Below are 26,069 nucleotides of genomic sequence, written 5' to 3'. Positions count from 1 at the left end.
GAGGAATATGAATGTAAGTCCTCTGGTTATCAGAGGTTTGAAGCTTTGCCCCAGGGAGGGAATCTATTGTCTGGCTGATTACCCACCCCAGTCTCTTCAAAGGTTCACACTGGGTTCTCTGAGACCAGCAGACAAAGGATTTTGGGATAAATAACCTGAGTTTAAAGCCAGATCTAGACTAAAAAGCTAGGTTGACCCAACTACACTGCTCAGGGGTATGAAAAATCCACACCCCTGATCACTGTTTAGACAACACAACGTCCCGTAGAAGAATTAATCCATCTCTCCAAGAGGTGCAGCTGCCACCTCTTGGGAAGATGGATTAATTACAGTGACAGGAGACTCCCTCCCATCACTGTAGTGGCTATGCTGAGGCACTACAGTGGTTTGTGTTGCTTTAGCTTGAAGTGTAGACAAGCCCTAATACTCAGGGCCTTCTTTCCAATCCAGCAAAGGGACAGGCTCTCTGGTCTCTGGAAGGCCCATAGTCTGATGAAAGGATTTTTGCCTACTGAAGCCCCATAAAATTGGGTTCCCCTTCTGAACAATGCATGTAGTTAGCTTAAAATTGCAGGAAATCCCACTTAGGGGTTTGGAGGAATGCTCCAGCCAGAGCCCCTGTTGGAATTGGACGGGGGGGGGGGGGAATCTCTTGTACACTAATTAGCATGTGTGTAGGTTCTTTTATTGGTTTTAATGTTTTCTCTGTAGTGCTTTTACCTTAATAAAACAGGCTTGCTTAGCAAGAGCTGGGTGGTAACATAACCAGGGCAATTACCCTGTGTACTGGTCTCTGAGGAGAGGAATGAAGCAGGCTGCTTTAGGCAGACTATTTTTTGCTGGGCATAACACTAAAGGCAAGGAACTGTTCAGCCTGGACATACCCCGATCAGAAAGGAGAGACAGATCCCCATCCAAGAGAGGCAATGGCTAGGGAGCCTGCAGTGGGTGCCCCTTGCTGGACCACTGAAGGGAAATAGATGCTGTTGTCCTGAACTGTGACCATGCCCAGCCCTGCAAACCCTACTCAGATGCTCACTCCCTCAGAAATAGTCACGTAAGTAATAGATTGCAGGAGCAGGCCTTCCCAAGGGGAAGTCTGTTTCTTTTCTAAGCAGCCCCCAGGCAGACTCATGGTTCTGTCCCTTCCTCTCTTACCAGCTATTTCCACATTACACCTGGACAGGCCATTTTCTTATATTGCTTTAAAAGATGCTTGTTAATATCAATTTATGATCCTTGGTTCAGGCTGTGGCAGATAAAGAGGAAAGGATCTGAAAACATGACAACCACTTAGATTATGTTGCAAGCCCAGGATTTCACACTTCTTTGCCAAAGCTTTTCAGTTTCCATCCATGTATCTATAGCCTCTAGAGAAGGGACATTTGAGAATGAAAAGTAAACAGGAAATAGGGCTATCAGATTAAAGAGCAAACTTCAGCTCATCAGCAATACCAAACAATCATACTTTCTAATTTGTTATTTCATTATGTTCAGTTATCACCCAGAGCCAGAAAGGAATAGACAGACACTGTCCAGTGTTTTGGCTTTTATTGAGACATGATTTTCTTCTTTTCATATAACTTATCTAATTAAAATATTAATCTCCATAGTTACCACAAAAAAGTAACATAGAAAATTGTATATACACAGTTGGGGATCAAAGTACAAATGCAAATCAGCATAACTCTCCCTCCTGCCCACGTCACTCATCCCACCCAGCCAAAGCACTCAAGGGAGGTGTGGGGGAGGTGGAGAAAGGAGGTGTTGGGTCCTGGATGGTTTCTTTGCACACAGTATAGCACAGAAAATTGCACAAGTTTAACATGTTGAATGCTGGAAGAGACTGGAAACTGAGCAAGCAATTTTACTCTACAGTTGGCTTAGTTCGTGTCTTACTAAAATAATTCCTCCCCCTCAGCAAAAAGAATTCCAATTCTTTCAGCCTGAGAGATTTAGTGTCTGACTGAAAAAAAGAAAGAGCACCTTACAGGGGCGAGATGAGTGTTGGTCTCATGTGAAGAAGGATCTGTTCCTCATTGAGAAAGTGGATTGAAATATGGGATTAGAGGCAACAATATTTGTATTGTTTCTTTCCCCACAAATCCAGCAAACTAGGCTAAAATACTGACAGGTGGCAGGGTCTGCAAAGAGAGAACTAGTTTTAATGGGACGATATACCCACTGCACAGCTAAAAGTAGTACCCACAGTCCAGACATGGATATCTAACTGTAATAATGCTAGGTAGCAATTTAATGGGGCCTGAGAGAATTCTCAGATTTACAAGGTTCTTTAAACGTGGCTCCATTGTGGCCCAGACACAGACGAGTCTTCCCTTTTCCCCACACCCCAAGTAAAAAATAGAAATAAATGGTAGCACAACAGTTGGCAGAAGATTATATATTGTTACCTAATTAAAAATACAGCAAATTAAATACAGCAAAATGCAAGAGGAAAAAGGCATTATTTTACAGCACAATACACACTGAAATGCTGCACAGTAACAAGATTAAAGCGTCTGGGACTTTAACAAATTTACGGCACACGAGATTCTGAGAAAACTCTTCCAAGATCTTCAAACTTAAAAACTGGGGCTTCCATGATGTTCAAATGCCTAAATAGACAGAACCCAAAGCATAAAGGGTTCCCTTCCCCCACCCACCCCCAAGTCCTCTGTGGTATATACTTCACAGCAAAGTTCCCTCAGGCCAGCATACACAGCTAAGTCCACTTGTTCAGGGTTTTCCAGTCAAGAAAAGATGGTCATGCTGTTGACCAACTACCACCAAGAGCAGCAACCAGCCCTGCCTCCTTTCCTACAAGGAGAGCAGAATATCCTCCAGAGTCAGAGACAGCAGTTGCATTTACGAGCACTTCAAATGGGTCTTAGACCTGGACAGTTTCCATTTCCAGATCCAGTTACAGAGCCCATCAGATAGGCTTAATCCATCAACAGCAAGACCGGTTCCCTCAGAGCACTATCAGCTCTAACCCAGTCCAACCTCTGCCAGCAGTGCTCCAGGTAAACTTGCTTTCACATCTGTTGAGAGAGAGTCAGTGCTTGTGCTGAACTGGCAGCCATAAGAAGGATTTTATAACCTACAGTGACTTCCTAGTAGTGTCACTCACTTGAAACTGTGCCAGAAACAGCTGCAGCCACAGTGAAATTCTGCTCATTTAACTGAAATCACAGTCCCAGCATCCTTACCCACGACCACCTTCATGATGGAGTTTTGCTCCAAAGTCCCCTAGTTACTTTTCAACCAATCTCAACAGAGGCTGCTCACTCAAAAGTTAAAGCCTCACCCCTCCCTTCCACAGCTGGGATTTTTCCCTCAGACATTAGGTGCAATCACCATGGGGTTTGAATTTGTATTGTAGAGTTTGCACCAACATAAGACATGATTCACTTTCCCCAGGAAGTGGTTTTATTTAAAAAAAAAATAAAAATAAAACACACTAAAGCTTTTGCTTTTTCCAGCAGTAATTTACCGGGGAAAAGGCAGGATTTAAGTGCCAGCTTTTAGACTCAGAAAATCCTTTCCAGTGCTGTGTGATGCTTGGGAAACTAGATAAAGCTGCTTCCTTCTGCTAAAAGAAATAAAACAAATTCCTTAATTGGTTTCGTTAAAATTGTTTTGGCTTCCAGAGTCCGAGACAGATCTAAAACCCAAAAGAGCGATTAAAATTTCAATTTCGGCACAGTGATATTTCTCCCAAAGAATTCTTGTGTGTCTTTCCAATAAGCTGAAGAAGAGAACAACAGCGGGAGAAGGGACCTCAGCAGTTCTCAGAATTCCCACACAACAGTTTTAAGCATCTGTACAAGGAGATCAGAGAGGTTGAGAGCTGAGATTCATGAACGTACACAACTGGAGAGTGATGCCTCAGACCTGACCCAGCCTGTTGAAGGACTGGTGAGCAGATTGGCCTCCAGCATTACCTGTCCCAGATAGGAGCTGACATGTAGTGGGCATGAAATCAAGGAAGAGGCTCCTATTGTAACGGCGTCCACATGGAGGGAAGTGGCTCTAACTCAAGTAATCGGGAAAGAGGCAGGGCCCTTCTACCAGGAGTGGGATGGGGGTGGGCAGGTGACAAATAATATCTGGGGGAACTATTAAATTAAAAACATTTTGTAAATTTATTAAGAGGTTAAATAGCAACATCAGTCTCTGGACCTTCCCTTCTCAGCAGATACCAAGACTTCACATTTTCTGAAGCTTTTATAATTCTGAACATGGTGTTTTTGATAGAAATTGGAGGCAAGGCAGGGGAGGTAGAGAAAGGGACTGGAGGGCTGGCTTGAAAAATACTGTGCTGTCATCCGTGTACAGGTTTTTTTAAGCCTCTCACAGCTGCTGCAGCCTCCGTGGAGCATGTTGAGGAAAGGACTCAGAGCTCCTTGGGTGCCTTCCTTCCCCTCCACCTTCAATGCCGCTCCCCCACAAGAGAGGAATTCCCATCTCTCTCCTGGGCAGCTTATCTTCGAGAGAACCTGTTTTTGAATGCTTTGATAGTCTTTGCCATCATGGGTGCAATTTCTGAAACAAAGGGAAAAAAACAAACTAAGAGTAGTGGTACAAAGAATCAGAAGAACACAGAACCAGTTACCTAGTTGCATCTCTCATGATTCGACTGGAATCCAAGTACACCTCTACCCTGATATAACATTGACCCAATATAACACAAATTCGGATACAACGTGGTAAAGCAGCGCTCTGGGAGGTGGGGCTGCGCACTCCAGCAGATCAAAGCAAGTTCAATATAACGCGGTTTCACCTATAACGCGGTAATATTTTTTGGCTCCCGAGGACAGTGTTATCGAGGTAGAGGTGTAGCATAACCCAACGTTGTCTCAGCCAATAGAATTGGAAGCTACATGGAGAAGACCTATTGGGATCTTCTATTTCAGTCCCAGGCCAGTAAAGAATTGTTCCCTACAATACATTCTCCAGTGCTTTATCCAGTCTAGCTTTACATGATTCAAGTTAGAGTCCTGCAAATCTGTGGATATCTGCATTATATCCACAGACTGTGTTTGCAGATCAGATGCGGATACAAATTTTGTATCTGTGCAGGGCTCTAATTCAAGCAATGGGGTTTTCACTACCTCCTGGGAGGCTATGCCACAATCTGAGCATCCCTGGGAAAAGCAAGGCCCCACTGCTGGAAAAGGGATTGAACTAACTAGGAGCCATACAGTCCAAGGTTCCCCCATCCGCCCTGTACTAACTGCACAATATCAGCATCTTTTAGTGCTGCCTTTAAAAGAAAGGCTGGCCAGCATGCCAGAGGAGTTGGAAGAAGAGCTTTACATTTTTGGAAGCATTCAAATCATGTGCCACCCTCAGAATTTTCCAAAGAGCAGCAGACTTGTTAGCTCTGACTGACCAAGAACCTCAGCTGGTCAACTAGGTCTTTCCACTGGTAACACTGCAAACCTCTGAAAGGCATTTACCCCCCTCGTTTGTCAGCCATAAATCGAAGGTGCCTATCATTGTGGTATCTAAGCAGCAAATGTACAGCAATGCTAGAAGAGGCCTTGGGGCTCTCAGCTCACTCTCCAACAGGCATCTTCCTTCTGCCAATTCTTTTCTCTCCCCCTCCTCCTCCTCCTCCTCTCCATGGTCAGCTACCCAGGAGACTGATGCAGTTATCAAAGGAAGATTATTAAATTGGCGGGATTTGCATTTTAAGCTGAACACACTCAGGGCTGGGCTCAGTCTGTGACCACAATCCAACAGACCTCACTTAAATCTGGGACTAAATTCCAGCCTATTTTTGTTAGCAGGTTTAGGGACGGCACCTGCCACAGCTGAATGTTTCAGACACCCAAGATGTAGTAATTTCTCCTTGCAAGACTCCTGAGACAGCTTGGTATTGTCAGTTTTACAGTCCGGGAAACTGAGGGAGGGAAATTGACTTCCCCCAAGGTTGCCCAGCAAATATATGGCAGAGGTGGGTAATGAACCCAAGTCTCTATTCCCAATCCAATGCATCCACCACAAGACCATTTCTCTCCCTTTGCAGCAATTTGACACATTTTTGCCACCCTTCCCTTTAACAGGAGGGTTGGAAAAGGAACACCCCTCTCTTGAGTCAGCCTCCTGCTAACTCTATATCAATCTCTTCCATGCATGATCAGTCAGTGGTTAAAGCTCATAGTAACGACAGCTAGAAATAACTAGCACAGACACTGATGCCTGCATCACTCACTCTTCACTGGTGGTTTCCTGGGGTCGTAGCCAGAGGTGGTGCTGCCTGGGGATGGACCAGAATGGGCACTGCTGGTGCTGGGCCCATCATAGGACTGCTCCTCCTCAGACTGGGCATAACTTCTACCGGGTGTGAACAGGACTGGTTTTATCCTGCAATTCAGAGAAATATGGAGGAGATACAAACAGCTTCAATGACGGAACCAATTCATTTCCATGCCATGCGCAGGTAGGTGCTGAGTGGATATTCTCTTCTCTCTGTCCCAACCACACAATTTGCTGCACATCTGAGGTGGAACTCCACAGCAACATGAGTGAATTGCACTTATTACGTTGCAAACAATTCATCTTCAGTGTCCAAGGAACTGGGGATCATTTAGCCTCATTTCACAGATTAGGAAACAGGGACAGAGATTACGAGACTTGACCAAAGCTACAGAGTTAGTCAGGAGAAAAGCCAAGATTAAAACTGACTCCTAGTCCAGTGCTCGAACATTAGACCAGGCCACTCTCAGCATTGTGTATAGCTTTCCTACACGTTCAGTGGCTGCCAAGTAACATTTCACAGATAGAGGGGACCTGAAAAGTTCTTTCCCAGCCCAGGCCTGTGTTGCAGGTTTCCAGTTTCTCTTGCCAGAACTGATGGCCTAAATTACTCCTGAAGCAAACCAGGGAACTGGGAGAGCTTGAACTCAAGAGCTTGGCAAGTGAGATAGATGCTTGTCTATTGTTTAGACTTATATACATGCCATCGATTGCTACTGACTGACAAACCTCTCCCTCCCCTTTAGTGACAGAGAGAAGGATCTGAAGGGAGGGGGAAAAGCTCCTTTCTCCTGTTCCCTTCCCTCCAGCCTCCATAAGACAGGAGGGATTATTTGTGCTCAGGGGACAACCTGCTGGATTTCTCCCACTGCCCAGCCCTCTAAGGAAAGGTCCTGACCAGACAGGTGGGGGATGTTTAAGACTCACTTGATCTTCTCTGGTACAGCAGCTCCTCCAGTTCCAAATTTCTCTTGTCTCCTCCGCACATCCCGAGGGGGCTTTGCTGCTGAATTGACAAATGCCATCTTGGCCACTCTGCCTGTGGAGGGAGAGAACACACAACCTTTAGGATCCAGCCACAAGTGGGTCCTCTGAACTCACTGTCACAAAGCAGCGAGCCCACCTTCATGCTCTCTGGCGGAAGAACCAGCCACCACATCCTTGCCCTTTCATTCCATTACATGGGGCAGAGTTCCCTCCCTGACCCTGTACCCCTCGAACTTCATGCTTGAGATAGGCCACACTGATAGACCTGTGGACAGAGAATTTCAGAACAGCCCTGGAGTGCCCTATCAACATACTTCGATCCCAACCTGGGGGAATGACCCTAAGAACGAAATGAGATTTCAGTCTCTGTGACCTCTAATGTCCTCACAGGGAGGGACAGTAGGCTGTTTTGCTATGGAACAAATCTCCTAGGAACTGAACTGAGGCCCGCAAAGCCAATTAAGTGGCCCCGTCACTCAGACAAAAGTGATTTGGGACAACTTCTAACCTGGGCCAGATTAACCAGTCACCTAGACAAACATCCCTTTCTTTTCACTCCAGCACGAAGAATCACAACCCACCCCATTCCATCGCCCCTGCATCACCCAGTGCCTGCTTTACCTTTGGGTTTGTTGGCATGAGCTGAGCGGATGTTCTGTGTTAACATGAGCAGCCGCTGTTCTCGGGCATCGTGGAGCCGAAGGTACATCTCCCTCCAGGACTCAAACTCTTCTGGCTTCTCCTTCTTGAAGTCCCGGATGCAGTGATTGTGCCACAGCTGATCTGTGTCCTCAATTAAAACCTGGAGATAGACCCGTGAGTTACCTCAGAGACAGTTTTCTGGGATCTCTCTGAAGAGCACAAGTTCAGACCGTTAACCCATGTGCCAGCTAGTGGCCCTCCTCCCTTCACATACCATTACCCCCAGTGCTATTAAGTAGTTCACAAGTCTAGCATGTCCCATCTACATGAATCAAGCAGTGAGGGAATGACTCTTCTCAAGAGGTTCAGCTAGGTTCCCTATCACACTCAGCTCATCCAAATTTACAAGGCTGTGTTACGCTGCCCTCCTGCCATCTCATCCAATATAAGACTGCAGGGACCTTAGGCAAAGGGCAGAATTTCACTGTAGCCTCAGTATCTAAGCTTATTCTCTCCCTATGGGGCAGTAACCTATTTCACATCACAAGTTCTGCACAGCAAAGGGCCAGAGCATTAGCCCAAAGATGCGGTGTCAAAACCCCCTGTTCCCTTCCAAAAAGTAGAGCTGGAAACTTGGCCACAGCGAAGGAGGAGCTGATGCGACTGGCTAGATTTTCCACAGACAATCCACTGCAGAAGACCTGGGACCCAACCAGTCGCATTTAGTTCAAAACCAGAACATTTCCAGCCTCACAAGGCACTTTCCCTATCAGATAGGCCAGCAAGACTCTCCCGCTGGCATTCTGGTCCTCTTGCTGTTAGTGCTACTGAACACTGTCGTATTCACATGCAGCTCTGAGAAGCCAGGCACATGATCCTAGCACAGTGAGAGTAAGCACCATGCTGGGAGATCCTAACAGGTGGCCTGGCAAACCACTGCCACTGAGGGATAACTGATTTCAGGGCCAAATTCCAGAGAGCCGGAAGCTGAGAGGTCATGAAGGAGATACAGATTTCAAGACAGATAGGAGATGGCTGATTGGGTCCCAGCAGCCTGGGACCCAAGTAAGGCTAATTTTAACAGTAACCCCTGCCAGAAGCACCTCATCTGTGGTGTGGGATATCCTCATGTGAAAATGAGCCAGAAAGAGTTAAGCAACCAGCAGGCTAACGTGACCCAGATCAACCTTTAAGAGCATATCAGAGAAGAATTGAAATGGTAAACAGGGCCATTTCTTGTAGATGGTTATCAAAGCCATGTTAGATAGATCAGAGTGTTTAAAACTTTGTATTGTCAAAGAATTAGAAGTAAATATTAATTGTATTTGTCTGTGTTTACCTATATCTGTTAGAAACTTCACAGTGTGATCTCATTAACTGGTAGATGATAAACTTCTCTTCGCGTCTGTTACTATGTTCCATTAATTTAGAGATCAAGAGGGAATATTAATATTTAGATGAAACTTGGGTCTAATAATATCAAGTCTATATATATTTCTCTGAAGTTTGTTGCAAACTGTCTATGAACTGCTTGAATGGATAATTACCTTATGCTGATGAATGCAACTAATTACTTATGTATACATAGGAAATAGGTTTTGCTTTAAAGCCACAATGTATAGTACCTATTCTTCACCCAAGAAATATCGGCTGTGTTATCTGATGTCAAGAGGCTAGCACAGCCTGCCAGAGATCTATAAAAGAACTCTGGGGCCTGATCTTGTCATCTCAAGCCCGCCTGAATCTTATGGGGGGGGGGAGGGGGAAGGGAGGGCGGGGTGAAGTTGCCAGACTGGGAAGCTGAAGCCCTATCTTGATTACCCTGCTATTTCTTAGGGAGAATGTATACAGCCTCTGCATATGGACTGCCTGTTGTTTTATAACCAATGGAATTGATTCTGAAAGAACATTTTGCAACTCAGCAGTTCACCATCTCTACTATGAAACTGACCTAAAAACTTTATCATTATACATACAGATATGAATCTTTTAACCATGATCACCCTTTCTTTTTAATAAATCTTAATCTAGTCTAGTTAGTAAGTGGCTGTAAGCGTGTATTTGGGTAAAGTATGAAACATTTCATTGACCTGGTGGGCAATATGTCTGATCCCTTGGGATTGGTAGAATTTTAAATACGGTGAACCAGATTTTAAGTAATCCTCATATTTGACTTGACTGTCTGGGTGGAAGCCCAGGGCTGGACTGCTTTAAGGGAGCTGTATTTTTGACTTCTGGGTAACCAGTAAGGTATTGCAGAAACTGTTTTGGGAATATAATTATTAGAATAATCCACCAGTTTTGGGAATTGTCTGCCCCATTCTTTGCAGTTTGCCCTGACTGAGCAATCGCAGGTGGGCCTTCCAGGCACCATGGTCGCACCTGGAATACCAGCTGCTAATAGGGAAGCAAGGCTCGGTGACAGGAGATAAATCGTGGCCAGAATGAAGAGTTGGGGGACCTCTCCCAAAGCCTTTCAGCCATGGTCCATGCCTTCTCATGAACGTTTGCCTCCTCCCAGTGAGGACAGAATGTTACCCATCCATGGAAGTATCAGCATTCCCCTCCTGCCCAGCTCCTGCCTCTGAGTTGGAGACACCTACGTGATTACATTCCTCAATGCGATACAGTTGATCAGGGGTGCATCTCTCCAATACTGGCTCCAACACTGAAAAAGGAACTCCACCGACTTCATAGATTGCTACAGGAGAGCGAGAGAGAGACACCGGCAATGGTTATCTGACTCCTTTGAGCCTGAGGGAAAGTGTTTAACAGAGCTTACCAATAAAACACATGGGGCACTGCAGCCACCACAGAAATGCAGACGGTCATGGCGGCTGTTGAATAGCTCACAGGAATAGTACACAGCAGTTTAAAACAGGAAGGGAAGGAAAGGGGACTATATTGCATCCACCTGCTGCAGACACAATTTACAGGCAGCAGAATTTGAGCAAGTCATTGGGCCCAACAGCTCTATTCCTGCAAGGGTGCTGTGGGCAATCTTAACCATATGTGGTCACTTGTCACACCCCTAGCCAAAACCCCAATTCTACGCCTTATTTCTAAGAGTGCAGTGCTCCACAGAAGTAAGAGCACCCTCTATTAATTCCTGCAGCAGGCATGTTCCTTTGCGGTCTTCTCATCCTAGTATTAGCCTATCCCATTCCTGCTTAGCTTGCTAAGTGATATGGCTGTAAAGCGTACAAAGCCAGGTGCTCCCTGGAGATATAAAAGCAAAGTTAACAACACACTGCACTGCATGACACCTAGGAGTAGCATTCCACCGGTATTCAGAACGAGGCCAGCAGAAATACAGAACTCTCCTCACACTGACCGTGGATAATTACACCTTTAAAGCAAAGCGGGAGTGATACTCACAATCAATATTGTTGTTGAGGACTCTGATGCACTGCTCATATAGAGACATCATCTTGGGGAGGTAGGCAGATTTAGAGCCCGAATACACTTGCATCTTGGAATTCAGCCTGCGTCCTGTAAAGCCAGCCTCACCCTCCTCAATGGGCGAGGACACTGCTGTGATCAGATGACAGATGGGAAAGAAAAGAAGTAAGACCAGCATCATGGTTTCACCTGAGCGCTAAGAGCATCTTGAACTGCAGAGCAAGTCCTGAGCAATTATTGAGACAGATCAAGGTTAATACACCAGGCACAGAGGCACATTAGTAGCCTGGTCAGCCAGCCACTAATGTGACCGCAACCCCTTTACTTGTGCCTGAATTGAGTCATGCGCCAAAGGACAGATAATCAAAGCTTGTGCTTCAGAATAAGCCAACTGCTTCAGGGTCAGGAAGGACTCTCCCCTGTCCCTCCCAAAATGTACAAAGTGGGGAGGAGGAGAGTCATCTTCTGCTGAAAGATCAGGTATTGGCCCCTGCCAGAAGCAGAACAGTGGCCCCTGAGTATATAAGGCCTTTAGTCCCCTGAACATTGCATTGGTACTGAGGCTGGATAGGGAGACGTCACACTAAGTTAATCACAAGGAGCTTTAATTCAAATGACATACTGGATTCTACAGATGGGGATTAATCGCAGCAATATCTCCCTCCTCCCCTACCCCCATAAAAGCACCCAAGGACTCTTCCAGTCCCAAAGATTCTGCCCCATCCCCTGACCAGCACATACTTTTTCTCTTTGTCTGGGAGAAGGTAATCAAGTCGAGAGAGGGAAGTGGGCGATAATTGGCCTGAATTGCAGGCAAAGGGATATCTGGTAACGTTGGCATCACATCAATGGGGATCTGGAGGGAGAGAAAGCACAAAACTGAGCAGAGATAAAAGAGGGAGATAACACGAGCAGAAGCTGGTAGATGTATTCATTTAAAACATTTTAATAATCCACATGACGATGATCAGCCTGCACCAGGGCATAGCCTCAGACTGAGATTTCAATCCTGTCCATGTTATCGGTGGTCAAGCCCAAGGCAATTTCAGCACAGAACACAAGCATGAGCCTCCTAGCATCCCCGCGCTCACTAACATGAGAGTCACTCATACCTGTACATGCTACATAGTATTGTGCTCAATGACACTAGTAAGAAGCTAAATGTGAGATGGATAATCTCACCCAACAGCAGAAATGTCACTCAGAAGGAGGCATTACAGAATGTGGTCCCATGGAGTACCTGATGGGACATCCCTACATATCAGGTTTCACAGCTCCACAGAACACCAGCCTGATGCTAAATTCAGTATCTGAGATGGCAAAGAGGACATGAATTAATCCTAAACACCTGCCACGTAGGGCAGAGAATGCCTGGTATGGAAGGTGGCACTTATCAATGCCACAGTTTGTTCATATTCAGACTCTCTGAGATCTTACCTTTTTTGGTTTGGATGTCCCAGATTGCTTCTTCTCTGCCCTTTTCTCACCTGTCTGCTTGTGACTTGTATTCTTTCGGCTCGAGTCGGAGCTCTTGGTGCTGGCCTTAGATCCATTTTGCTTGCCATGCCCTCTGTTTCTCTCAGGGGCTGGAGGAGCAGGGGATTTAACTACTTTTTTCTTCTTTTTCTGGGGCTGGTCATAGCTGAGGTATGACTCAAAAGACATTTTAGGCTGCTCATATTCATCCTCCACTTCCACCTCCCCAAAACCCGGTGAGAAACCCACAGATTTTTTGTCTGAGTCAGAGGCTTTGGATTTGCCCTCAGTAGTCTTTAAGCTGCTAGAAAGCCCTTTCTCTTTGTTCCTGTTTGAGGAGTTACCCTCTAACTTCCGTTTCTCCCGATCCACGCTGGATATCTCCAGGCTTAGCCTGGACTTTTCCAGTTTGGCTTTCTCAGAGTCCCGGTGTTTTTGCTTCTTATGGTTGTCAACAGCCTCCTCCAAGTGAGGTTGTGACTTTTCTTTCCTGGAGCCCCCACTTTCTCTTTTCTTCTCTCTCTTGGTGCCGTCTAAAGTCCTGAGCTTCTCCTTGCTGCCACCTGGAGCCTCTCGGACCTGCTCCTTGAAAGAGGACTTGTGCAGTCTTTCTGGGCTAAAGGCAGAGGTCCTCACCTCCCCCTTGGTGTCCAGTCGCTGCTTCTCCTTGTGAGAGGACTTGTGCTCTTTGCTCCGAGTCAGGTTTCCTTTGTCTTGGGATTCGCTGGGATTCCTTTCATGGCTTCCTACCAGCTTGTCCTGAAAGCTGTGGCCTTTAGTAGCTTTCCGATGAAACAGTGTCTGCTCCACCTCTTGTTCCTCAGAGGCAGAGTGATCCATGTACAGTTCCTGAGGGCTCTCCCTCAGCTCAGGTGACAAAGCGTGCCCATAGTCCGAGTATTCCTGATCTGAGGAGTGCAATGGGGAAGCTCTGCCCCAGCCCTTGTCCTCCTGGCTGCCACAGTCGATGGCCTCATGGGCTCTGTCAGGCTCCGAATACCTTTTGGCCTTCTTCTCTCTGTAGTTTGGCTCACATGATTGGCTGCAGGAAGGCTGGAATGCTTCCAAATAGTCCTGCTCAGCTTCCTCGTCCTCTTTTGGGGAAGGCTCTCGCTGCCGTTTCCTAGAACTGCTTTTCTCATAGTCACGTTCTTCTGAATCAATGTTATTTCTAAGAGACAAAGACGCCCAAAAGTTAGACAAAAACTCATCAACAAGAATAAAAAGGAGCAACTTCCTGAGGACAGTATGGATGGGAACCAGGTACACAGAGGAATAAGAGCATCTGGAGGTTGAACACAGTAAAAACATTGATGATTCTTTCCTGTACAATGTTCAGGGTTTAGTGGTAGCGTCTCCAGTACAGAAATCTCCCAGACTTAACTTACCGGGACTGAAGATTTCCCAGCAATCTGAGAGAGAGCAAAGCAGCTGCCTCAAGACAGAGGAAGAATGCATGGGGCCATAATGAGCTACATTTTCCTAATTACACACACCAACATGCAGGGCTACAGCAGCCATTACAATCCAGTCTCTAGTACCACAGAGTCATGAATTAAACCACAGAAGAGGTCAAGTCAATCAGCCAATCCTTCTCCCAGGAGCCACAGCACTGTTCCCACAACACACTTGCTAATATTAACCAAAGGGCTGAGTTTTCATAACAGCTGTTTTCACTGGCTCTCAGAAACAGGATTTCCACTCTGCTTTGTGCCTATAAAAGCAGCAAAAAGAGTCCTGTGGCACCTTATAGACTAACAGACGTATTGGAACATGAGCTTTCATGGGTGAATACCCACTTCATCGGACAAAGGTGCCACAGGACTCTCTGCTGCTTTTACAGATCCAGACTAACACAGCTACCCCTCTGATACTTTGTGCCTATAGCTTCCTCTCTAGTTTTCCAACATTAGGGAAGTGAGATGTAGGGTTTGTCTCCTGCTTTCGTGAAGACATTTTCTAGGTGTCTAGTGTCACTCTCTCCATCACACTACCGTTTTCTGAAAAAAAAACTTTACTCCAACCTGAAACTGCAGTAGTCAGCAATTCTGTGGCCACCGTAGGCAGGAAACTTACCCCACAATGAGGTAAGCACCTCATGCAGAGTTATCACTCTGATGTTATTACTATTTTGAAGCCTAGCCTTATTTGCAGGGCCCCAGAAATCTAGCACCACCTCCACTAGGAGATTTAATGCAACCTATCCAGCGAGACAAATGGACAAGCTAGCTTACCGCTCTACTTCTTGAGGGACTGGCACCAGCTTCTTCCATCTGGCTACTAAGTTCTTGGCAAAGTCTCCCACCAGCTCATGTTTCCGTAAACCATTCACAGTCTTCCCAACACCAGTCTCCTGCAAGAAAGATGCAAGACATCAGCTGATCTCTGCAAACCAGTCAACATTCTCAGCATTGATCATCTAAAAACAGGTTTGTCAAAGTCAAACTCTCAGATCCACTTGGTTACCTAGAACCCTCTTCAAGTTAACAGCCCAAAGAAAGCTAGACTAAATTTAACCATTTCAGTGCTACCTAACCTACCAGATACACAGGCAAAGTGTCCTTCTATTGCATCATCAGCTTCCAATTTGGCAACAGAAAGTGAGCAGCCATGGCAAGAGTTCACCCCAGGCCATGTTAGAGTTGTTATGAAACTTTTTAACTAAAAGGGTTTAAATAAAAAGATCTGGAATTCCACCAAGGTCCAATGATAGCTTTAGGGGGGGACCAGCAACAAACAAATGCAAACTCAAATAGACTGTTTTCAAGCAAACACCCTTAAAAATATACGATAAGCAGAATGGTTTCGCTCAAATTTCTTCCAAGAGGTGTCAGTGTTTAGGAACACAGAATGCAACTCTCACCAACCATTTCAAGAATGCTGATGAGCTCACCATGGTGCAACAGAGAGCTGCCCAAACCAACTGATTGTTTAGGTAGGAGTTGTACCAGACTTGTGCTCAATATTTTAGTAAGGAGAAAGAAATTCACATTCAGTTGATGGTGATGAGTCAGAAATGTTCCATCACGGTGCTAGGAGGTCATCTGTCTGATAAGCCACAGGAAAAAGGGTCATGACCACTTTCAGATATTTATTGATTTTAAGTAGGGCTTTCAAGTGATTAAAAAAAAAAGCTACAAGTACTGTAATGCAATCTCTTTATCGTGAAAGTTGAACTTACAAAAAAAAGTAACTACGTTCAGAAATCAAACAAACAATGTAAAACTTTAGAGCCTACAAGTCCGTTCAGTCCTACTTCTTGTTCAGCCAATTGCTCAGACAAACAAGTTTGTTTTCATTTGCAGGAAATAGCTGCCCTCTTCTTATTTTCAATGTCACCTGAAAGTGAGAGCAAGCATTTGCAGGGTGCTGTTGTAGCCAGCGTCATAAGATATTTACATGCCAGATGCACTAAAGATTCTTATGTCCCCTCATGTTTCAACCACCTTTACAGAGGACACATGCTGATGACGGGTTCTGCCTGATAACAATCCAAAGCAGTGCAGACTGATACATGTTCATTTTCATCATCTGAGTCAGATGTCACCAGCAGAAGGTTGATTTTCTTTTTTGGTGGTTCGGGTTCTGTAGTTTCCATATCAGAATGTTGCTCTTTTAAGACTTCTGAAAGCATGTTCCGCAGTTCGCCCCTCTCAGATTTTGGAAAGGACTTCAGATTCTTAAATCTTGGGTCAAATGCTGTAGCTATCTTTAGAAATCTCACATTGGTATCTTCTTTGCATTTCGTCAAATCTGCAGCGAAAGCGTTCTTAAAGTGAGCATGTGCTGAGTCATCATCCGAGACTACTATAAGATGAAATATATGGCAGAATGCGGGTGAAACAGAGCAGGAGACATACAATTCTCCCCCAAGGAGTTCAGTCAAAAACATAATTAATGCATTTTTTTTTTTAAATGAGCATCTTCAGCATGAAAGCATGTCCTATGGCCGAACCATGAAGGGGCATACGAATGTTTACCATATTGGGCACGTAAATACCTTGCAATGCCGGCTACAAAAGTGCCATGCGAATGCCTGTTCTCACTTTCAGGTGACTTTGTAAATAAGAAGCAGGAAGCAGCATCTCCTATAAATGTAAACCAACTTGTTTGTCTGAGTGATTGGCTGAACAAGAAGCAGGACTGAGTGGACTTATAGGTTGTAAAGTTTTACACTGTTTTGGTTTTGAGTGTAGTTACATCACCAAATAAAATAAATAAATAAATAAAAATCTACATTTGTAAGTTGCTCTTTCACAATAAAGAGATTGCACTACAGTACTTGTATGAGGTGAATTGAAGCATACTATTTCTTTTGTTTATCATTTTTACAGTGCAAATGTTTGTAATAGAAATAATATAAAGCGAACACTGTACACTTTATATTCTGCATTGTTATTGAAATCAATATATTTGAAAATGTAGAAAAACATCCACAAATATTTAATAAATTTCAATTGGTATTCTATTGTTTAACAGTGCAATTAAAACTGCCATTAATCGTGAATAATTTTTTTAATTGTGATTAACTTTTTTAAGTTAGTCACATGAGTTAACTGCTATTAATCAACAGCCCTAATTTTAAGGTCTTGAGGCCATTATGATAATCTAGTCTGAACCTCCTGTACAACAGGCCAATAGAAATCGCCCAGGGATTCCAGCATCAAGCCCAATAACTTGTGGTTGAACTAGATCATCTGTTTTAGAAAGCGATCCAATCTTGATTTAGTGACTCCAGGTGATGGAGTATTCATCACATCTCTTGGTAATCCACTGCAACAGTTGATCACTTTCAATTTACACCTTGTTTCCAATTTGATGCTGATTTCAGCTTTATTTGGCTAGTCTAAACTGGCAATGCTAGAGTGCTGCCACAGCAGCGCTTTAACGTGGCTTGCGTGGTTGCGCTAAAAACCCCCACCTCCACGAGGGGCATAACTGTCAGCGCTGGTGCACTGTCTACACTGGCACTTTACAGCACTGAAACTTGCTGCACTCAGCGGGGTGTTTTTTCACACGCTCGAGCGAGAAAGTTGCAGTGCTATAAATTGCCAGTGTAGACAAGCCATACATGACATTTTCCACAAGAACTGAGTGTTAGCCCCAATATCCTGATCACATTTCAATTTCAGGAGACATTTGGTTATTCTGTTCCATGAAGGGTACCATAAAAATATAAGACTGTTATAGTTCTTACCACAAGGATGTCAACCGTGATAGGCAACTCAGAAAGTCTCTTCAGGCTCTTCAGCAGCTGCAGAGACAACAAGAAAAGTGTTTAGATTTATCATACTAATCACATACTGAGATTAGAAAGGAAGAAAATTCGGCACTGTATGGGAGCTTGTTCGAGATGTCTGAGCAGCAAACGTCTCTTAACTCATATCCACAAACAGCTGTTATCTGACTTCAGATCAAGCTACTAAGGTGGTGAACATGTAGAGGACTGATTCAAAAATGTACCGTTTTGTTGCAGAAAGGCAAGGCAGCAAGGCACTATGGATGCATCAAAGCACTGCTGTCATTTGAGACTCTCAATGTGCATTTTAAGCATTAAGCCTCAACACTTCTGTGAAGTCTTCTCTCCATTTTACACCGATTATGTTATCTAGAGTTACACAGCAAGTTTGTAAAAGGGCTTGATACAAAACCCAGGGCCCGCATGTTCAGAAGTGTCTAGTGATTTTTGATGCCCACCTGGGGATCTCTTAAAGGGCATGTTAAAAACGTGCCTGAGCACCCCGCCCTCCAAGAATCAGGCCCCTTTCAAAAGTCTCAGTGTCCAGCATCTAAAATTGAGGCACTATCATAGCACCTATACACTCCCATCATAACTCAGTTGTGTTGTGTGCCATTCAATCACAAAAGATGACATCCATGACCCAGAAGCACTTACCTTTAAAATTAACATTTATCTTGGGGTGCAATTAGACATTCTACTAACCTCAGCCATTAGAAGTATCTTTCCAGTGCCAGATTATAAATTATACATTGATCATTGAACAAAATGTGTTTTGACATACATTTGAAAGAGGCTTTGACTTTACAAAACTTAACATAAGGAAGGCAGGAGTTCATCTAGCCTAAAGAACTAATGGGATGGCCTCCGCTCACTGCAGAGGGCTGATCACCACTTCTCCATGATTCATTTAAGGTTTAGTTACCATGGCTGAAGGTTAGTTTTTCCTGTTGGTCTCAAAGTATTTAAACCAATCATGGCTTTTTAGCACTGTTGTTCTGAAATACTGAAGGGGACACTGAATTATCCCACATGTGCTCCAACAATAATTAACTGATTCTTAAATTCATCCTACCTGCAATGCCACCCAATGTATACATGCAGGTGAAGGAATCCCATCGGATCATAAGGTCTGGAGCCTGGATATCAAGCATTGGGATGGAAGCTATACCTCCAGTTTTGACTGATAAGAAGATTTACATTAAGGAGACCAGTCATCTGCTCTCCCAAGAAATGGACAAGAAAGGTGACCTGAACTCCTTTCAGATCCTTTAGGTTGCTGCTAATTAAGTAGCAGGTGCTACTGTTGAGTAACAATGTTCCTTCTTCCTTCATCCCAGCTCTAGTACCATGACACTCCTCAACGGATAGTTTGGGGAAACAAGGGCCTACTGAGCCCTTGACTGTTGCTGCTCCACACAAGGATCTCTGACAAAACTGGGTACCAACATGGCAGGTCAAGTTTGCATCTCACATTTGATGGCCTAGAACAGAGGTCGGCAACCTTTCAGAAGTGCTGGGCTGAGTCTTCATTTATTCTCTCTAATTTAAGGTTTCGCGTGCCAGTGATACATTTTAATGTTTTTAGGTCTCTTTCTGTGTCTATAATATATAACTAAACAATTGTTGTATGTAAGGTAAATAAGATTTTTAAAATGTTTAAGAAGCTTCATTTAAAATTAAATTAAAATGTAGAGTCCCCCGGACCAGTGGCCAGGACCTGGGCAGTGCGAGTGCTACTGAAAATCAGCTTGCGTGCTGCCTTCGGCACCCGTGCCATATGTTGCCTACCTCTGGCCTAGAAATAAGTGCTACCTAAGTGCAACCATGAACAGTAACCAGCCCTCTTGTAGATCACAGCAATGTAACGAGATACTCTAATCACTCCATCTAGTTACAGAGAAGACAATATTTTTAAAAGGGTCCCAAATAAATCAGCTAGGAAGCTGCCATCTTGACAGTTTGAGTACGACATGGAGAATGCATCTCCCATTAGAATGAGCTCTGCATTCCTTAAGGCAGTGGACAACCTGCAGGAAGAAGCAGCAGCCAGCACGCCCCTACGGCCCACGCCACTTCCCTCAGCTCCCATTGGCCGGGAATGGTGAACCACAGCCACTGGGAGCTGCGGGCAGCCATGCAAATGTAAACAAACTGTCCGGCGGCTCACCAGCAGATTACCCTGATGGGCTGCGTGTGGCTCATGGGCCGCAGGTTGCCCACCACTGCCTTAAGGTCTACATCAGAGGGCTCCTGCCGAGAAGGACCTGTTCAACTGCAGTGTCAGCTAAGAATATGTCTAGACTGGAAACTTCAAAGCGCTGTGGCGGAAACACTCAGACTTGCTGTGCTCAGGTGGGTGATTTTTCACACCCCTGAGCCAGCAAGTTAGAGCGCTATAAAATGTAAGTGTAGACAAGCCCTAAGACACCAATCTCAGTTAAGGAATCATAGCAAATTATAGCTGGAGAGATAATGGAACCATTCAGACAACTGCTTGGGCATTTAGGATTATTCCCCATTGTACATATCCTAGGGGTTTGGCCTATCTAATTTCAAACCTCTCAGGCAATGGAACATCCACCACTTTCATGGGGAGACTATTCAGAGACCTAAAAGATCCCACAATTAGGAAGTTTTCCCTTTATATTTACTCCAAGTTTTTCAATAATTCTTTCTTGCAGCATCCTAAGCAATTCCTCTCACTCCTTGGTTATTTGTAGCTTTTAGGGCCCTGCCTTGATAAGCAAGAAGGGTGCATTTTTCAATCAGGTTAGGGCTGGTCTACACTACAGGGGAAAATCGATCTCAGATACGCAACTTCAGCTATGTGAATAACGTAGCTGAAGTCGAAGTATCTAAGATCGAATTACTCACCGTCCTCACGACGCGGGATCGATGTCCACGGCTCCCCATGTCGACTCTGCAACTTCATTCGGGTTGGAGGAGTTCCGGAATCGATATAAGCGTGTTCGGGGATCGATATATCGCGTCTAGATGAGATGCAATATATCGATCCCCAAGCAATCGATTGCTACCCGTGAAGATGTAGCCTTAGTTTAACATGCTTGGAAAAACTCCTCTGTTAAGATTTGAGGGTTTTTCAATCATGCTAAGCTAACACAAATCAATATAACAATTGAATCACATCCCTCTTTGCCCATCAAGGCAGTTTTCATTTCACTAAGCTTTCAATATGTACATATATAAATATACGTTACATGCTGTTTTCATAATCTGTAATTCAGCAGGACAAGTTGCAAACTTTTATATGAACACTGTCAGACGCAAGACTTTCTTTTGGTTACTTCTGTTGCCAACAGCACCTTAGGGTACGTCCACACTACAAAGACTATGCTGACATAGCGCAATAGTGCAGACGAAGCCTACGCCAACAGAACGGGTTCATCTGTTAGTATAGGAACACCACTTCCTTGAAGTTAGCTCTGTCAACGGAAACCCTCTTTCATGACACAGCAGCATCTATCATGGGGGTGATATCAGCATAGCTATGACTGTCAGGGTGTGTTTTTCCCCTGACAGCCGTGATCGATGTAGCTATGCCAACATAACTTTTCAGTGTAGGCCAAGCCTTAGACTATTACAGACAACCATTTTAGCAACCTAACTCACTTATCACTATATACATATTATTTGCGTATTTACCACTGTCCAAGGAGAATGAATCACAAAACAGTTTCAGTCTTGTGCCTAGACTGTAAGATCTCTGGCACAGGGACACCATATTCAGGTGTGTTTTTACAGCACAATTGTGGCCTTAAGGTACCACAAAACAAATCAAAATGAGTTTCACTTCCCAAGTCTCACTCCCTACCACAACACTGCTGTTGAAAACGTGTGGAGAATATTTAAGCAAAGCTTTTGGATTTTTTGCTTAATAAATTTGAGCCTAATCTAACAAGTACCCACCTCCGTAGTAGTACTGTGAAGCACCATATTGTTTATTTTAATTGAACCGCTCATTTTCCTTTTTAAAATGTCTTTTAAATAACTAGACCACTGCAATGCTAACAAGGCAAGTATATTTCAGATTATTGCAGCATAGCCTCATCCCATTCTCTTCAACAACATTTTATGTTGCTTGTGTGTTCCCCTCTCTCCTTTCAGCAGAAAACAAGCAGCTTTGAAGTGACACAAAATACACAATACAGCTCCAGTGTAACTGTTTTAGAGTTTTCACCCCTTCCACTGGAAAATATGATTGCTTCCAACCCATGACAACAGCATCCAAAGTCTCCCACAGAGCACTCTGTGCCAGCACTCTGAGGTTGTCCCAAAAAATAATATTAATATTTAGCACTTTTCAGGAGTAGAACTCAGAGCACTTTACAAAAGTGGATAAACATTATTATTCCCATATTATAGATAAGCTGGGCCACCAGCCAGTAACCAGATGTTTCAGAGAATGGTCCAAGAAACTCTGAGCTGGACAACGATGTCTCAGTTTCTCTATTTGTAAAACAGGGATAAAACTCTCAGAAAGGTGTTGTGAGGATTAATGTTACTAACACCCTGAAACTATGAATACTATGAAAAGTGTATCACATGTTAACTCCAGACAGAAACAACAAGAAAATAAACCCCAGAAAAATGCATTTTCTCACTGATGCATGTGCACAAAAAGATCTATCCCATAAAGCTCATGAGTAATATCCTGCAATGCCAAAATGAGTTGTCACACACAGTAAATTGTGTAGATCTTCATAGTATAAACTTACCTCTCCTTTCTGACATGATTTGATGAGCAGTGAAATAGTTAAACCTTCAAGTCTCAATATCAGCTATCCTTGAGCATCTGAGTTAGCACTCTGAGATGAGTAGGACAGTTCATTTCTCTCAGAGTTAAGGTTGTTTTACTCAGTTTCTTGAGCAATTAAACTAATTAGTTTAAAAGGAGATTTAATTCTACCCGTGCAAAATTTTTGTGTAGACCAGCACTTACTGTTTTAGGTTTTGCAGATGCAGAAAACATAAAAACATGAACCAAGTGCATGCATTTCCACAATAACAGATAGAGACTTTCCCCATCCCGATCCTGCCCCCCAACGAAAACTTGTATTCCAGAGAACAAGGTAAGAGCATAAGTGAGGTGCCAGTACGCAGGGTCAGTCTGAGTTCTGCATTTACAGGTGGAGAAGAGGCACAGAAGCCTTGTCTATAGCAGGAATTATCAACTGTTGACAATAGGAGCCAGCAATGGATACAGCTGAATTGGTGTTAAGCACAGTTTAACTGCAAGGACAGATCAGAGTGAACCGAGTTCCCCAACTGTTGCTGACAATGGATGTCTGCAACATAAATTTTCTTAGTGGAGACAAAGCTACACAGGCTAAACAACTTGCCAGAGATCACAGAGGGAGTCTCCAAGTCAGAGCCAGAATTAGAACCCAGGAGCTCTAGGCTTCCAGGTCAGGCCACGACTCTCTAGAAAGCAGAGCCCACCATGGCTTCAACGAAATTGCTTTAAATTCACCAGAGCAGCATCAGCCGGACAGCCAAAGCTTTGGTTTACCGTTGCCTTTCACTGTGATCACTCCCAGAATATTACATTAGGAATGATGGGTTTCCACCATAACTCTCAGCATCACTGGGGAAGGACCAGCTGTACCTTCCTGAAGCAAGTTCACTCACCAGATCTATGTTATTTGTTTCACTAACTACAGTCCATATCTGACATAAAAAACAGCCACACACACACACACAGAATAACCCATCCCAGAGGGGCAGGTATTCCTCCTGGAGTCCATTCTGAAATCCTATTGAATGTATTCCTTGTTTAAAAGTATTTTCGTAGGATGCAAGTTAGGAGCCCAGGTGTCTCCAGAGCCTATTTATCTGGTTAGGTCCTGGTTATGGACCCCTTAAAAATATTGCAAGCACACTCAGAAGCGCTGCTACAACTTCCCCACTGCTTGACACATACTGAACCACTTGTGCATTCAAACACATGTAGCCCATTGAAGGGTCATCCCTAGCGGGACCACCCCCACTGTCATACGTCTCAGATCCAACTCCTTTCAGCCAGCTCCTCTTCCAGAGCCCCCTCTGCTAGAGCCTCTCCTGGCCCCCGCCCCATGTATTCCCTATAGCTCCCCCAGAAGTCTTCTCAGGAGCTGAGCCAGCCCCCTTTTCTAGATCCCTTCTCCTCACGTCCCCAGCCTGAGACCCAGGAAGGTGGACCACCATTGATTCCCTGTGGCCCTGGAATGGGACCCCAGCCCACCTTTTACATTCACAGCAGCCCTTAGAGGAGAGCTCAGGAACTGTCCCTCCCCTGGATCCCTGCCCCAGTGACCCTTGGAATGCCCCCCCAACACCCCTCCCATGGATCCCTGAGCCCCCCTTCGCCCCATGGCCCTTGGACGGGCCCCCCAATCCCCCTCCTATGGATCCCTGAGCCCCCCTTCACCCCAGTGACCCTTGGAATGCCCCCCCAACACCCCTCCCATGGATCCCTGAGCCCCCCTTCGCCCCATGGCCCTTGGACGGGCCCCCCAACCCCCCTCCTATGGATCCCTGAGCCCCCCTTCGCCCCGTGGCCCTTGGAAGGGCCTCCCAATCCCCCCTCCTATGGATCCCTTCGCCCCGTGGCCCTTGGAAGGGCCTCCCAACCCTCCCTCTTTTGGATCCCTGAGCCCCCTTTGCCCCGTGGCCCTTGGAAGGGCCTCCCAATCCCCCCTCCTATGGATCCCTGAGCCCCCCTTCGCCCCATGGCCCTTGGACGGGCCCCCCTCCTATGGATCCCTGAGCCCCCCTTCGCCCCATGGCCCTTGGACGGGCCCCCCTCCTATGGATCCCTGAGCCCCCCTTTGCCCCATGGCCCTTGGACGGGCCCCCCTCCTATGGATCCCTGAGCCCCCCTTCGCCCCATGGCCCTTGGAAGGGCCCCCCAACCCCCCTCCCATGGATCCCTGAGCCCCCCTTCGCCCCATGGCCCTTGGACGGGCCCCCCTCCTATGGATCCCTGAGCCCCCCTTCGCCCCATGGCCCTTGGACGGGCCCCCCAACCCCCCCCTCCTATGGATCCCTGAGCCCCCCTTCGCCCCATGGCCCTTGGAAGGGCCCCCCAACCCTCCCGCCCCTGGATCCCTGAGCCCCCTTTGCCCCGTGGCCTTTGGAAGGGCCCTCCCGCCCCTGGATCCTCAGCCTGGCAGTGGCCCTCGGACGGCCCCTCACTCCCCTGCGTTCGCCTCAGTTCGGGGTATTCGCGGGGAGGCCCGTGCCCTCCCGCCCCGACACCGGCCGGAGGGGTCCCTGGCACTCGCTGCCCCCCAGCCCGCCTCCCGCTCACACTGCCCCCTCCCGTCGGCGCCGTTACCTTCTTGGGTTCCGAACTGCCCGAGAGTCGCGACTGCAGCTTCCCCACAACTTCCAGCACCGATTCCGCCATTTTTACTGCTGGCGAGGCCTCCGTGGCGGAAACGGCTTCACCGCCCTCCGACAACACTGAGCTTCCCCGGCCCTCGCCGCCATCTTCGCTCCTGGCAGGAAACGGAAACTAGACGTCTGGTCAACAGCCAGTCGCCATCCTGAGTACTGGCAAGGAAGCTGCTGCGCCGAGCGGTCAGCCGCCATTTTGGATACTGGCAATAAGCTTCTGTATTGAAAGGACCCCCTGCCATCTTGGATAGTGGCAAGAAGCTCCTGTGCTTAGGGGCAACCGCCATCTTGGTTGCTGGCAAGAGGCTTGTCTACCACCGTGGACTACTGAGTGGCCAGCTATCCCCTTTCTATTGTTTTTTAAGTGGCTCCCTCTCAAACCCAACTGAGTTCACTGGGGACTATAAAGACACGTGCCATCTCTCATATCTGTATCGACTGGGGCACCAGGAGGCCCATATCTGCACTGCTGCCCCTGTGCCATGTTGGACTGAGTTACCATGGCACTGCTACAGGGTGGCACCCCAGGGACCCCCTGCGAGTTATTCCTGATAATGTGGTTCCCTCCCCCTCTCCCAACACACAAAGTCTGGGGAGAGGTGGAGATGGGTGTGTGTGTGTGTGTGTAACATCTCATAATGACCTCATGGCTTGGCAG

At 45.8% G+C, this 26,069-nt stretch overlaps 1 protein-coding gene across 2 annotated transcripts; it reads right to left on the bottom strand.

Annotated features, from left to right (window-relative positions):
• Positions 1-1,519: 1,519 nt before the first annotated feature.
• Positions 1,520-25,524, bottom strand: ELOA (elongin A). Of its 2 annotated transcripts, none has more exons than XM_030538786.1 (11): positions 25,350-25,524; positions 17,969-18,025; positions 15,006-15,124; positions 12,733-13,942; positions 12,037-12,151; positions 11,272-11,424; positions 10,497-10,594; positions 7,873-8,053; positions 7,192-7,303; positions 6,221-6,372; positions 1,520-4,545 (listed from the first exon to the last, which is right to left on the bottom strand). In XM_030538786.1, the coding sequence occupies exons 1-11, from the start codon at positions 25,419-25,421 to the stop codon at positions 4,484-4,486; spliced, it is 2,331 nt and encodes a 776-aa protein (XP_030394646.1). In that variant the 5' UTR covers positions 25,422-25,524; the 3' UTR covers positions 1,520-4,483. The 2 variants fall into 2 exon arrangements, with proteins under 2 accessions (XP_030394646.1, XP_030394645.1); XM_030538785.1 differs by having other exon boundaries at positions 11,272-11,427; positions 25,350-25,521.
• Between the last annotated feature and the right edge of the window lie 545 nt (positions 25,525-26,069).

Source organism: Gopherus evgoodei, chromosome 20 (assembly GCF_007399415.2).
Source record: "Gopherus evgoodei ecotype Sinaloan lineage chromosome 20, rGopEvg1_v1.p, whole genome shotgun sequence".
In the NCBI taxonomy this organism is placed as follows: domain Eukaryota; kingdom Metazoa; phylum Chordata; order Testudines; family Testudinidae; genus Gopherus; species Gopherus evgoodei.
Note: the sequence above shows the minus strand (reverse complement) of the source record. Positions and strands in the feature narration are given on the sequence as shown.